The 15310-nt window shown below is 36.5% G+C and overlaps 1 protein-coding gene across 1 annotated transcript; it reads right to left on the bottom strand.

The window, feature by feature from the left end:
* Window positions 1–1436: 1436 nt before the first annotated feature.
* On the bottom strand, window positions 1437–14359 carry slc12a10.1 (solute carrier family 12 member 10, tandem duplicate 1). The gene is made up of 26 exons (XM_067447585.1): window positions 14051–14359; window positions 12773–12916; window positions 12610–12685; window positions 12213–12308; window positions 11248–11387; window positions 11049–11159; window positions 10390–10501; window positions 9893–10017; window positions 9674–9758; window positions 8943–9100; window positions 7819–7926; window positions 7585–7708; window positions 7367–7468; window positions 6478–6633; window positions 6287–6386; window positions 5538–5649; window positions 5170–5304; window positions 4853–4959; window positions 3826–3908; window positions 3669–3734; window positions 3468–3572; window positions 3246–3357; window positions 2195–2281; window positions 1976–2111; window positions 1821–1888; window positions 1437–1639 (listed from the first exon to the last, which is right to left on the bottom strand). The coding sequence occupies exons 1-26, from the start codon at window positions 14357–14359 to the stop codon at window positions 1501–1503; spliced, it is 3096 nt and encodes a 1031-aa protein (XP_067303686.1). The 3' UTR covers window positions 1437–1500.
* Window positions 14360–15310: the final 951 nt, after the last annotated feature.

Here is a 15310-nt window from a genome sequence, read left to right as displayed (position 1 = left end):
GGGTTCAATTCTCAGCGAATGCATAAACTCATATTTAATAATAAAATGTAATACAGTATTTAATATGTAATATATTTAATCTTTAAATTATATGCACACATTTTAAAGTGCACAGATTGTAAGTATTTTTATTAAGGCTGCTGTCGCTTATTTTAAATATGTATTACTGCAAATGACAAGCAAGATCTATAAACCGCCCATGGCCAAGTGAGTCAACTCATCAAGGCTAGACACCATAGCTGAATAAGGTCAAAAAATAATAATAGGCATCACCATATTTCCCCAATTTATTGATTATATTAAGTATACTTTTTATCACCAATGTTATGTTTAAATATACATATTAGGCAATGTAATTAAATAAAAATAGAAGCGGGCGATTTTAAAGACTTTCCACTAATTTCCTCTAATTTGCAGATATTTTTACTCTGTTTGCATTCCCTGATTTCTAAAATTCACATTGAGAACATTTGAGAGAACATCACATAAGCTGATGTTGATTTTCCTAAAATGTTTGTTAGAAGTCACCATTATGGAGATCAGTGTTCCTTGTGGCTGAACTTCATTTATATTATTGTATTGATCTTCCTATTGATGCAGTGATACAACAAGCAATCACAAAAGGAAGGGTTTGTGTGTGTGTGTGTGTGTGTGTGTGTGTGTGTGTGTGTGTGTGTGTGTGTGTGTGTGTGTGTGTGTGTGTGTATGATACAAAACATAACTATATTTCATGTCAAATAATGGAAAACTATTGTTGCTAATACTTATGTCATAAAGACCTTGTGAAATGTTTAATAGGGCTGATAAAATCCCTCCATATTTGTGACAGTATCTTGAAATTGATCATTCTTGAGACACACACACTGTAAAAAAAACATATTTAAAAAGTAAGTTACCTGGTTGCCTTAAAAATTTGAGTTCATTGAAATTAAAACTTTGAGTTAATAAAATGAACAATTTTAAGAATTGAAATCATCCTTTATTCAAATAGTTTTAAAAGGTTTAGCAAACATATTGCATAAAAATGTGTTTTATTTGTAGTAATGCAGTGAAACATGCCAAATTGTGCTATTTTCATAATTTATCACAACATTTTTTTATTTATGTGGTTCCTTCATTGTATTAACTCAAATTTTTCATTTCAATGAACTTAAAATTAAGGCAAACAGCTTACTTATTTTTTTTGAGTTAAACCAACAATATTTTTTTATACAGTGCACAGACTTTAACTTACAGCATCAAACATCAATGGTAGCAATGAAATGATCAAGTACTCTCAGTTGTTTTAGTCACTAGAGATCTTGAGTTTGCCAGTAAAAGCTCAAAGCATTTGTCAATTCAACATAATATTCCTATTTCACTTTAATCGGTTTGCATGCGTTTTTAACATACTTCTAACCAATTCGATTTTACAGTGTAGTCTGAAGTAAGAAATTTCATGAAAAGCCACCTAGACAAAAGTCTCAAACCCGGGAAAGGTGAGTAAATCACGTGAGAGTTTTACTGGCAGTAGAAGGTCATGACATTCTGCTGGTTTCCTCGTATGAGCAGGACGGGGCAGTGTAGACCGCAGCTAAGTGTGTCCAACCAGGCCATATAAAGAGCGCTGGGACAGTCCGCCTGCGGTACGGGGAGAGATCTGAAACACACGAGTTCATTAATGATTAACATGTGTGTTTACCCTCCAATTATGATTCTTAGCATTTCGGATGTAAATGATTTATGAGGCTCCAATATTATCAGATTGTGCTTTGTGAGTGTATGAATCACATATTGACCCGCAGCCAATAATGGTTAATGGTCTCACAGTCAATACTCACACTAGGACCAGCGCGGCGTGCTTCGAATTCCTCCGAATGATCTCGTTCAGGCGCACTTTTCTCTCCGACTATCAAAGGAGGAACGGAAAAATGTAACTTCCAAGTGGGATTTAGGATTGTAGCAGGACCTTGAGGTCAAGCCCACACACACACACCTTGAGTTTTAGCGCGTCCATCTGTTTGTCTGTGATCTTCCAGGGACACTCTGTCCTCTGCTGTTGAACCGTCCTCTCGTCCAGCTGTGCCTCGTTCAGCCTGAAGGGGGCGAGTGTTTCCTCAAAGCGCCTCGTACTAAAGACAACAATGAAGGGTGCTACAATTCACAAATCTGATAAAATCACACTAAATCCAAACTAAAATTGGGCTAAACCTACCTTTTGGGAAGTGCTGGCCGCTCGCTGTCCGTCATCACGATGACATCATGAACGTCCAGTCGGAAACGCTGGAGCAAAGTCATCATTCTGAGCAAAAATAGACATTAAGCTCATCAATATTCAATGAATGCATTCACAATGAGTGCATTCACTACAAAAAGTAGTATTTCGTTTTAGTATTTTTTTTGTGTGTTTTGTTTCCAGTCCAAATTTCCCAAAAAATTTAAATTAAGATTCTTTTACTAAATAAGTAAAATGACATTAGATACAATTTCTTGTTTTGTGGGGAAAAATATCAAAATGAAGTGATTTTTTTGCTTAGAACAGGCAAAATGATCTGCCAAAGAAGTGAGAAAAATAATCGTATTTCTTGGGACGGAAACAAGAAACAAGATTTCAATCAGAAACAAGATTATATTCTCACCCCATTGGCAGATCATTTTGCCTGTTTTAAGCAAAAACTCACTTCATTTTAATTTTATTTTCAACAAAACAAGGAAAAATATCATAATAATATAATATTTTATGTCAATTTACTTATATAGTAAATGCATCTTGATTTAAGAACTGTTACATTTTAGACTAGAAGACAAAATTACTAAGAAGTAAGAAGAGCCTTTTATGTAGTATTCGATATACACGAATTTACAATATAATATTCTTCACCTTTAAACTGTTTAAGGAGCTTGCATTTGTGTTGTTTAATGAAATTAATTCTGATAATGTGGATTCTAATGATTCCAATGATTCAGTGACTCTGTTTTGAATGTGTATATCATTTGACTGAGAAATGCTTAAGTTCATATTGAGATCCCTGACATTTTTTGATTACAGTCTTTGGTATATTGGTAAATATAAATACAGTCTGAGACATTCCTGAGATCTCTGGTCTGTTTGGTTTCTCAGAAGACACATTAGAGAAGCGGGAGACTTTAGAAAAACTTCTCCATTTAATTGAATTGCCATCTAGAAGAAATAATTGAGGTGGTCAAATCTCCTCTGGGTGATGATTCGAATGCTTCAAATGATTCAAACGATTCGCGAGTCTCACTCTTTGCGGTCGTCCTCCATGGTTTGCTGCTCTCCAATGATGAAAACTCGGACTTTGCATCGTGTCCAGCGTTTTCTTCTGGTCAACAGGTACGGCACTAACAAAGTCAGACCTGAGACAGAGCGAGGCCTACATTACTCAATTGTTTCGAGTTAACTGATGGGTTATCAAACACAAATTATGACAGCCGAAGCCTGGTAATGATTACAGTCCGTATCTCACCTCCATCGTCAGATATCCAGTACACGTCGATGGTCTTCTTCCCTTGTTTATTCTGGAACACAGTTTTGATCTGATCGTTCACCGTGCTCTTTGGGTTGTCGACATCTAAGAGGAGGAATCAGTTAAAAAAAAAGAACAAAGAAATTAGATAAGGCTTGAAGAACAAAGAGAAGACGCATCGATCGGCTTGAGTTGATTCACCTGAGTCGCCGTCTGAGTTCTGCTGGTCAGACTCCATGGCCTCGTCCGTCTCAAAGGCCTGATTGACTGTCAGATACACAGGGCAGAATTACTGGGATAATCCACATGTACTAAACAAACACACACACACACACACACTCTGACAAACAGGACATACCCTCAGTCTGTAACTCGTCTCGGACGTCCAGTCCGTCCATCATGCGCAGGACACACACGCCGTGGTTGGAGTCGAAAGAATCACTGAGACCAAAGAAAAATACTTCATTTCTGCTTCCGGCAGAGTGAATCTCACAGAAACATGTCCTGCTCTTAACACAATATTTTACATGAAGGTAACGGAGCCTTTATAGGACCATTAGCTGAATTAAGCATGGTTTCCCTCCAAATTTCACATTTTCCCTCCAAATTTCACATTTTCCCTCCAAATTGTAACTTTCATGGTCAACGGAGATTCTCTTTACAAAAAAATACTTTAAAGTGTTTTATAATATTAATTTTAAATTAGCAGAACAAAAATGGACATAAACACTGTACAATTTAAATAAATAAACTATTACTGAGCACGTATTTATGTAAATGTTCACTATACAAACATACTTACAATTCCTATTCATTTTTAAAATATGACTTTCAATATGCAAAAACGTTGTGTAACAATTCACAATTAAAATAAGTAAACTTTTACAATTAAAATAAATAATCTTTTTTTGCTTTACAATAAAGAAAAGTGTATATTAATGTGCATTACTGCATAAAGCCTATAATCCAATGCTGTTTATGATGCTTTCTTGTGAAGTTTGTAGTATATTTTATTGAATGTAGAAAATATGAAAATTGTTAACGTAACATTTCACATTTCCCCTCAAAATATTAAATATTCCCTCCAAATTGTAATGTTCATTCTCAATGGAGACTCTCATTAGAAAAGGCTTTTTTATTTTTTATTTTATATTGTAATCATAACTGAAATGCATAAATTAAAGTAGCATAACAAAAACTTTTATGGTGACTACTTTACAAATAAAATAAATTATATTTTTGTTTGCATTATAATAAAGTAAATTTGTTTAGTTTGTTCTATTACGGGGTGTGTGATTAATTTAGTTTATTTTCCTTTAAGTCAGATATAGTTTGCTATTTCTTTTTGTGCAGATCTTAGGGATTGTGAGGTAGTTTTCACTCACTATATAGTGTTGATGTAGTCCTCTATGCCTTGACTGCTGCTCTCCTGCCAGTTCATTTTGAATCCCACCACCAGTATATTCGGCTTCAGCTTTCCCAAACCAGAGGCCTTAAGAGGGGAAACATTGTCATATTTTCAACATGAAATGCAACACAAACTCATTAAAAAGCATCATAAACAGCATTGGAGAACGGAAATCACAGGGCTTTATACATGAAACACAAGCAGTCATCATGTGCGATGAACAAAACCACTTTTACATAGAGTACAGTTGTTTCACTGTAATAATTCATGTCAAATGATCATGGTGTTTGTAACCTGTAGAAGATGTCGGGTTCCGTCTCTCAGACTGGACGCCTTGAAGGCTGTGTAGAAGGAACGGACCTTCCTCTGATTGAGCCACTTTATCATGTCATTAGTTTTGGGCTCAGACACAACCGACTTCTCACCCTCCTGAAGAGAGAATAACATCCATGATATGAGTTTGCAGCTATTTTAAGGGCAGAAAGGTCTCATTTAGAAGTGCGTTATATCATGTCATTAGTTTTGGGCTCAGACACAACCGACTTCTCACCCTCCTGAAGAGAGAATAACATCCATGATATGAGTTTGCAGCTATTTTAAGGGCAGAAAGGTCTCATTTAGAAGTGCGTTATAAGCCATGAGGTGAAGTTCCTGGTTCTTACCAAGAGAATGTCTCCACAAATCATCAAACTGACATTTTTGGTGAAAGAGCCCACAAAGTCCACCAGCGCTGGACGCAGATTCGGAGGACCCGTCAGAACCAGACACTGAGGCCTGAGGAGACGAAACAAACTAATGAATATATGGGTGTTAATCTGGGTAAACTCCATGTAATCTACCCTTTGATGAATGAGAATGAAAATAAGGCTTTTTGACGGGTAGCAGTAAATCAGGCTCTGTTTGATATGAACATTTTTGATACTGATGCGGGTTACCTGAGTTACAATATGGTTAGCACTATTTATATTGGGCTAATTTACTGTTTATGTTGGACGTATGGACATTGCTAATTCCTTTCAATTCTTAGCTATTTTCATGTTGAGAATAATTTTATTTGCATACTAGTTTTATTTGTTTTGATGAGAAAATGTTTGAATCAAATGTAGAAAGATTAAATGGCAGAATTGACGGTTATTATTCATTGGTAAATAAATAAATTTACTTTTTATCTTATAATTATAACTTTTTATTTAAAAATGAATTCTCAGAATTGTGACTTAGCGAGTCATGAGATTTTACCAACCAAATAGGCATGAGATTTTGCTAAATCAAGACCTATTTGGCTGTTGATTATGATTTTTACATAACCTGTATGAATCCTCCAAAAAGAAACCAAGAACAGGCATTAAGAGCGGATTATGCTTCTACATCTTCTTATCACATCCTGTTAAAACCTTGTCTAGCATCTGACCTGTAGTTTTTGACGTGATCTTCGACTCCTGCCAGAGACACGGAGTAGGACAGAGCCATGTTGTAGGTACTGGCCTGGACAGACGAACCCCAGTTCACCTCTTGAACGACACAAAAACATTATCATTGTCAGTAAAAGCACACCATGTCAATGTGATCTTTACTCTGATGGGTCAACACGGTCCTGCTTACCTGGTTTCTTGTAGGTCACGTAGCCAAATAAGAAGATGATTAAACCTAAAGAAATGAGCGCGGCCCACCATGTGAGCAAGAACATCAGTACGACAGAAATAATGGCCCCGAACAAACCTGTCCAGGGGCTGTAATACCGAAACGATGGTCTCCATCCTAAAGTAAGCATCAGAAATAACCAGAAAACACAGAGGGAAGAAAAAACGTGATAATATTTACATCTGGACTGAATAAACTTTCAAAAGCAATGTAACTTTACATGATCATGATGTACACAGCAACCCCCCTGTGTAAAATTAACACTACTATGAGTTTAAGTCCAGACTCAAGAGTGTTAAAATTAACACTGACTCAGTGTTAATGTTAATGAGATAAATAAGTGATTAATTGAGTGATGATTAATTGTTAGTGATGAACACCTGCTGTTAACAAGAATCGTTAACAGAATCGTTGAAGGAACGAGTCACCATTTTTAGGTCACCACTATGTTGATCATTGTGTGTTTTAGTTGGACACTTGACCCTTGACTTTATAACATTAGATGTATCTGCCATAACAAATCTGTTTTCTAAACCCAAAGTTAAAGCAGCCAGAGAAAAGGGAATGTTAAAAAGTCAACGGTCAAGAGCCCAACTAAGCAAACTCTAATCTCCATAATGGTGACTCTGTCCTTCAGTGATTCTGCTTGTTAACAGCAGGTGTTCATCACTAATGCTCAATCATCACTCAATCAATCTCTTAATAATCAATCTTATTAACTTTAACCCTGTGATTTGACTTAAATAAACTCTGCGGGTGTTCATTTTACACTGGTGTTTTGCTGTGTACTCAGTCTTCAAAATATGTATAGAACAGATAATCAGATTTTCATTGGACATTTTGAACTCACCAGGTGAATTGGTGATGGAAGCATGAAAACAGCTGAAGTTTATCAGTGCGTAAGAGCAGAGGAAGAAGTTTGAGATCAGAGGAGCGATTGTGTTCAGCTCAGCTGCCGAGATGAAAGGGAACTTTTATATCAAATGTAATTGTATACAGTATTATCGTTGAATAATGCAAGTTGAGATGAATGTTATGTAGATTTAATCACATATATATTTGACTCACCAATCAGAATGAAACACATTGCGATGATGTAACACAGCAGATAAGCTCGTAGTGGCTCATTGTTTTTCCCATAACCCTTTCCAAAGAAGCCGATGTATGGGTAGATATTGTCCTTACAGAGACACTGTACCAAGAGGAGATGTTCAAAATTCTTAGAATTTTACAAGCCATGTTCACTTTGATGATCTCGAAGTTATATATTAGCTATTATCTGTGTAAGGTGTGGTAATTCACCTGGAAGACTTTGGGTGCGGAGACAAGGAACGCAAGGGCGGATGACAGGGTGGCTGCAAATATGCCCGCGTAGATTAATGGACCAAAACCGGAGACTTGGATCAGAACCTGTGATATGAATGGAAAACCAGATGATTGCAACAAAAGTTAATCTGTCAAACCAGTAGAGTGTTGGAGAACACCATCCAGAACAGTATTCAACATTTTGACCAGCTAATCTCTACGTAAAGTAAACTAATTCATATATTGTCAAGGCAAACAAATAGAAATATGTCCCCTCAGATTTTGAGGCAAGTGGATTTTAAATGCAACTTCACTCATTCATTCATAAATAAATTAAACAATAAAACATAAATAAATCTAGTAGCTGAATTAATCAAACATTTAAATAAATACGTTATTATTAACTCTAAGTGACTAAACTAATACATACATTTATATAAACAAATGAACAAAATAATGGTAATTATCTCTAGTAACCAAAGTATACATACATACATACATACATACATTAATACATGTAAATAATGAATGACAATAAAATATCAGAATAAATTATTACATTCAAATAAAGAAACAATAATTTACTCTAGTAACCAAAGTAATAAACAAAGTAAGAAATTATAATTTAAATATTAATAATACACAGAAAATAAACACATAGAAAATAAATAGTAAATCAATTGATACATATACAAATACAAAATAATTTACTCTAGTAACCCATGTAATAAATAAAATTTAATAGATACATAGTTACCCATAGTAACCTAAAAACTAAATTAAAAAACTAAATTATAATAATGTATTATAGGTTAAAACAGCATTTCTCTAAAATACTCCGGCAGTACTCATGTAAAAGGGCCTACTTTTGGTCAGTGGATCTTCAAGGGTAGTTTGCTTTACACTTAACATTATAGTATGTCACACTTCCTTCTGTTGTCCAACCTCTTTTTTCCTGTTCTGTTAGGCACTCCTAGTGATAACTGGCTGTCCAGTTGAGTGGCATTTTGGTATATTTATACAGTATATTAGCTCAACAATAGAAAATAGACCCATGCATATTATACCAAAAGATCAATCATACACCAAATTATGGATTTGTTAGAAGTGAAGCTGGTCACCTGGAAGTTGTTGGAGAGTCCGAAGGCGCAGGTGCCGCTCTGCTGGCACTCGGTGAAGTTCCAGCCCAGACTGCAGCTCAGACCATCACAGGCCTCGGTGGAGTTCAGCGGAAAACTGTCGTTCAGGTTCCCCGAGGCGTCGCGCAGAACACATGATCCTGTGGGACAAACGTTACGTCATTCACTGCAAAAATTATTCTTTCCCAGTATTTTTGTCATGACAAATATAAGAATATATATCTTTTTTTCTGAGAAATGAACCTGACATTTCAACGTAACTTTAGACATTTGTCTTATGTTTGTGTGGTAACTTTTCACTATGTTAGAGCTCATTTTCTGAAAAGAATCAGATTAGACGTCTTTGACAGAGAAGCACAACTTTTTATTGTGACTTTACTCAAAAAATAATAGAAACTTAACAGATTATAATGATGTTTAACATTTGCCTGAAGAATAAAAACCGACAGAGTTATTCGAGTCTCTTTGACACTGAAAAGAAAAAACACAAGCTAATCGCACCAACGCGATAGCCGACTCCTGGGGGTTAAAAAAAAGAAAAAGCATTTCCCAGTGGGGTCAGAAAAGGAGTTGTTTTCCTTTTGAATGAAGTTTATTTTTCGATTTAGTGTCTATTTTTTGTCTAGAAATAAATTGATGTATTGCACATTGGTGCTGATACTCACTGCATATGAATTTAGTCATTACTGTTGACCGCTTGATTAAACACTCACCCACGGTTGAAGATATGGCTAAATAACTAATGGTGGTGCAGAATATGGCCATCAGTGTCCCTTTTGGGATGGCGATCTCAGGTTCCTGAAACATTCACAAACACAGCGTTTGATTAGTACCATATTGTGAGACAAAATGTTATGTTTTTTGTTCATTCATGTATTTATGCTCCATAACTCAAAAACGTTGGTTTTGTCATGTTTGCAGATGTTCTTCACCTTCAGATCGCCTGAGATGTTTGCTCCGGCGAGGATCCCAATGGCAGATGGGAAGAAGATGGCAAACATACGAAAGAAGTCGCTTCCTCTCCAGTCTGGGAAGAGGTTCTCTAAGAAGATTTCACCTGGCAAAAATAATTTAGTTCAGATATTTTGCAAAGATAATTTCTTGAACGAGTTAAAGGAAAATTTCAGGACAATTGAAACATCTATCAATAATTGATAGTGCATACATTTATGTATTTTATTGAATATGGTGATAAGACATTGATTTAAAAAAAAAAAAAAAAAACATTTGGGATCAGACCTGAGACCTTCGTGCCCAAATTTTTCCACAAAGCACGAAATAAGGATGCTTGTGAGTAGATGGACAATTTAAAAAACTTTAATGTATTTTTTTCATGGAAAGTTTTTCACAGTGACCAAAAGACACCATAAAATCAGTCCATGTCTTTTGAAGCTTTGGGATGCGGCAAAAAAAAAAAAAAGACACTCACTGCGGTAACCGAAGATACCGATCGACTGTTTCTGAGGAGTCGCTGGAATCACGGTGCCAACAAAGTAGTTGACGAAGGACACCATGAGAACCAAGAAGAACAGGATCTGAGTCTGCAAGAGAAAGAAAGCAGAAGCCTTGTGAAGGAAAGCACTGCATTGTGAGCTGATGGTTTGTGAGGAGATGCTCAGAGTTTTGGAACAAGAAGGGCTTTGTGGAGCCTCTAGAGGAGAGTGAAGGAACTGCAGGCTCATGAGACTAGGAACTGCTCAATTTCAAAATAAATGTCATTAAAATGAATAATTTTCAAGTAAATAAATGCATAAAATGTTAATTAATCTGATTAAAATAAGAAAAATAATCATCTAAATATTCCACAACATTGAACAATTATATCATCAATACGTTATGTCAATACTTAAATAGTGTAGAAATCGAACCTGTTTTCGTACTGGCTCATTTATGTATTACTGACAAATATGCTTCATATTTATTTTATCAGTTCATTTTAAAACTCTGGATTCTGTGGATATAATCATTTTATATATGCAATGCATCTTAAATTTAGAAATAAATCAAGTGCAGATGTTTACCCCCTCACTGAAGTTGCCTGACATATTGCCTCTATTGTAAAATGAATGTTTATTTTGAGGACTGTACCTTCGACTCCCACTCCATCCCAGCCAATGAGATGAGAAGCAGCATGGTGACTGTGATGGATCCTATAATTCGGACATCATTGACTGAATCCACAATTTGGGAGTCATACTCCTGTTGCATCATAAACAAACATCATATCAACGATCGCCATAAACGCAAGATAATGTCATGCAAAAGAATGACTGTAACTGCTTCTTACAATGAGAAGATCTCTGACCGTCTCTGAGAATCCCACCGTGTTGAGCGCGCAAGCGAGAGCGTTGGCGAAAGAAAACACCACACCGATGGGACCTCCCAACTCAGGGCCCAGTGTGCGGGAGATCATGAAGTACGCACCGCCTGACGGGTGGAGGAGAGACACATGGAGAACCATGAGTGATATGTGGATGACAAAGTCTTTTGGGTGGTTAAAATGGGCTGATGTGTGCCTACTGGCCAAAAGAGTACCCAGTACCAAATATTATATTTATACAAATATGGATAATATGTACTTCTTCCCTTCATTTGATACCAATTATTGTGGTTTCTTGTTGTATACCTGCATCCATAGGAAGATAATTACAATAATATAAATGAAGTTCAAGAGTCCAACTAAAGGAAACATTGATCTCCATAATGGTGACTTCAATCAAAAACATTTGAGGAAAATCAACATCAATCAAATCAGCTTGTGTGAAAATGTTCAGTTGCATTGACAATTGAACATTTAAGATGACTTTGAGAAATGAGTGAAAAGACTATAAAGGATTGCCCCGTCTAAGAATATATATATATATATATATATATATATTGGCTTGACAGAATGGTACACAAACCAATCAATTAATCTTAACCTGGGTTTTTAGAGTAAAAATGGCATAGTATGTAAATAAACACCGTTGGATTTTACAGTAGGAAAAATGTGTATATGGTTCAGAGTGATCCAGTCCACGATGTTGCTTTGTAAAATGATTAAACTCTTTGTCTAGATTTGACTCGCATCCTTTTTTTTCAATCAGAATCTATTGTATTTTTGCTCAAGTTGCTTAGAAAAAGAAACAGCACACTTCTCTCAAATAAGACATCTTTATACGTGCATAGCAGAAATAATGAAGGATGGCAAATTAAGCATCAGCTTCACTGATAATCAAAGTATCATCTGATCAGTCCGATATCATAACTCACCAGAAGAGACTCTCCCATTGGTGGAAATGGCAGATACAGACAGCGCCGTTATAGAGGTCACAAGGACTGACATCAGTATAATTACCCATGTAAGAACTAAAGAAGAGGAAATAAAAAAGAATGATTAGGACACAATGTCTGTACAAAGCACCAGTTTAAAGAATAGACAAAACACTTCAGAGATAAGTGGCCATCAGAGATTGCACACACACACACACACACACACACACGGTTCCGGGAAGTCGTTCTATAAACGTTTTTCACTGGGAATTTCTTAAGAAACATTATCTTTACTAAAGCAAATAGCCTGTCTGGCCTGTGGTTCGTAAAGGAAGTTGTTTTTCTGCATTGCACAGACGGATTATCTTGGACTGTCTTTTCCCAAATGACCACTCACGGATTCCTGCTTGAGATGTGATCCAGGACAACCGCAGGAACAGAATGACTCCCCAGATATTCAACATACAGCGAATCTGAAACACAATAACTGAGCATATTTACACATGTACGCACGCGTGGCCGTTTGATAGCACGAGTGTGTATTTTTCTCTGTTCCTCACCATAACCCCAGTCACCCATCCGAAGCGGACTGGTTGGTAGGTCTTTCCTCCCTGGACGTTTTCCTCCGACTCGTTTCCGACCTCTTGAAGCGCTGACAGGCTTCCCGTACTAGAGCCGCACGTGTTACTTCCACATTCTCCATCCTAAACCAAAACATTCACACACAAAATCACACAATTTAAGTAGGCTTACATACACTGGGGAAAAAAATGTTGCTGCCTTAAATTTTCAAGTACAATCAACTTGGATGTTTAAGTGATTTCAACTTAAATTGAGTTGAATAACTTTTGAATTGCTTCACTTATTTTGCTGAGTTAAAGCAATGTAAAAACATTTGTTGTCAAATTATTGATCATATAATTTGAACGGATGCTACAGTTTTGGGACCGCATTTCTGGGACGTTTTACTTTACTTTGAATTGAATGATTACCTCTGACAACCCTTTGTGACACTTAAAAAAATCCTCTGTATTCTGGTTAGGAATTCAGTTGTCTTGGGAAGAAAAATGAATTAGATCAAGGCCACGATTTACTAAAACCAGGGAAGAAATTAGTAAAGTGTAAAAACTTATTCTTAACAAGTGGCCGGCGATTTAACTAAAACGAGAGAAGAATTCCAGGCCTATATTTTTCCGCATAAAGACGTTGAGACTTTAAAAAAAAAGAAAAAAAAAACCTGCTGTAAAAAAGTGCGAAAAAAAAGTTACTTACAAAAAAGTGCCGCGACCTGTCAAACGGTTTCCAACAATTCATCCCCACCCCAGCTCAACGAGTTTTAATAATTCGTTTCCTCATTTTAGTTAAATGAAATCCAAACAAGAGAACAGATTTCTTCAAGGTGGCCACGACTCACTAAAACGAGGAAACGAATACATCTTGGGAACTAATTGGTCATTCAAATTCTACATTTTCTTTGTATGTTCGAGACTTAAGTTTCATTACAAAGTGCAGTAAAACATTAAACAGATTACGTTAATAATAAATGAAAATTATATAAAAATATCAGTTATGTGAAATACCAGTCTGCAACATTAAGCAGCGGAATCGTTTTGCACGTCTAAAATAACTGCCAACCTCGCAAATTTGATTTTAAAATGGCGGGATACGCTGGTATGTCAAAAATCATTTATTTTTTAATGGCTGTCGAGTTTGCGCATGGTTTATTTTGTTATTTTTTTTAATGCGGAGTAGATTTGACATGGTGGCTCTGTCCTAGAAATGTGGTCCTGAAACTGCAACCTCTGGTTCTTTTCCTATAGTTTCAACAAACGACTCACATCACAAGCCTTGCGCAGAACCTCCAGTGACGGTCGGCTGCGCCGGATGCGGCCCGTGGCAGTAGCGTTGGAGTAAAACTCCAGATGCGGCAAAGCATCCATGGTGCTGTATATGGAGGGCCGCCTGTTGTCCTGCCGTGAGTTCAGGGCTTCAGACGTCCTCCGTGCCGGCGTCTCCACACTGATGGCCGTCTCACTGCCGGTGCTGTAAGAGGAGTAACGCGGCGGAGCCTCTTCACTGGTCGAGAAGTGGCCTGAGGGCGAGAGGTCTGACCCCTCCAGCCTGCGTTTGGACAAGCGGTGACCCATTTCAGCAAGAACCGCTGCTTTGCCTGGAAAGTGAAATGTAATGCATTGAACTGAAATAAGCATTGAGTTTAGACATGTTCTTTTACAGTGGTTTATAACTACTATGAGCACTGTAAAAAAAAATGCTTTTCTGTATTTTTGTCTTGTTTCTAGTAAATAACTAATTTGTTGGATAAGTAGCTACAATGACGTAAGATATGTTTTCTTGTTTTTGGGGGGAATAAAATCAAAATGTAGCGAGTATTTCCTTCAGACAAGCAATTATTAGCCAATGGGGTAAGACAAATAATCGTGTTTGGGACATAAGCAAGATTTCAAACCGAAACAATATTAATATTTTAGTAATGCAGCGTAAAAAAATATAAACAACAACAATATATATTAAACTAATATAGGCCTACTAAACAAATTCTACCACAAACACACTTGTGGCATTGATAAGAACTGGACAGATTTTGGAAGGGAGGAAAAAATAAATAATAGCTTTGATTTTCACCCCAAAATATTCAATAACTTACTTTATGCACTTCTTAAGGCTGTCAGCTGATCTCCTCTTCTCCAGAATCTCCAGAAAAAATGAACACCACCAACAAAATGATTGTAAAGAGCTTCTGTTTTGAGCAGCTATGCAGTTTTATCTTTTATCACCACGGCTTTCATAATTTATAGCAAAAGTCACACCTCCTCTACTTCTGAGACGTAACTGATGACCTAAACGATGTGGAGCGGTCCGTTTCCTCCTCGGATTATCCTGATAACGGTATCTGTGTCAACTGCCTCCGATCAATCATTGACCCAAATAATAACATCTAATAGGAGACTGGCATTACATCACACAGAAGGCCACAATAAATGCCACGGGTGGTAAAAAGAGATAAAAACACCATTTTGTGATATGATTGAAAGTTTCCTTATTTTGCTAGCTTATGCGGAGATTAAAACGTTTGCACT

The sequence above is a fragment of the Pseudorasbora parva genome, chromosome 1, assembly GCF_024679245.1.
Source record: "Pseudorasbora parva isolate DD20220531a chromosome 1, ASM2467924v1, whole genome shotgun sequence".
NCBI lineage: Eukaryota > Metazoa > Chordata > Actinopteri > Cypriniformes > Gobionidae > Pseudorasbora > Pseudorasbora parva.
This window is presented reverse-complemented; position numbering and strand designations above follow the sequence as displayed.

What these genes read in the sequence shown, in the direction of transcription:
- slc12a10.1 (XM_067447585.1), bottom strand. Translation starts at nt 14,359, where the DNA reads ATGGGTCACCGCTTGTCCAAACGCAGGCTGGAGGGGTCAGACCTCTCG. An exon ending in AGACGAGTTACAGACTGAGG is followed by an intron (nt 3,735 to 3,825) that starts GTATGTCCTGTT and finishes TGTATCTGACAG; the next exon opens with TCAATCAGGCCTTTGAGACG. An exon ending in GAACTCAGACGGCGACTCAG is followed by an intron (nt 3,573 to 3,668) that starts GTGAATCAACTC and finishes TCCTCCTCTTAG; the next exon opens with ATGTCGACAACCCAAAGAGC.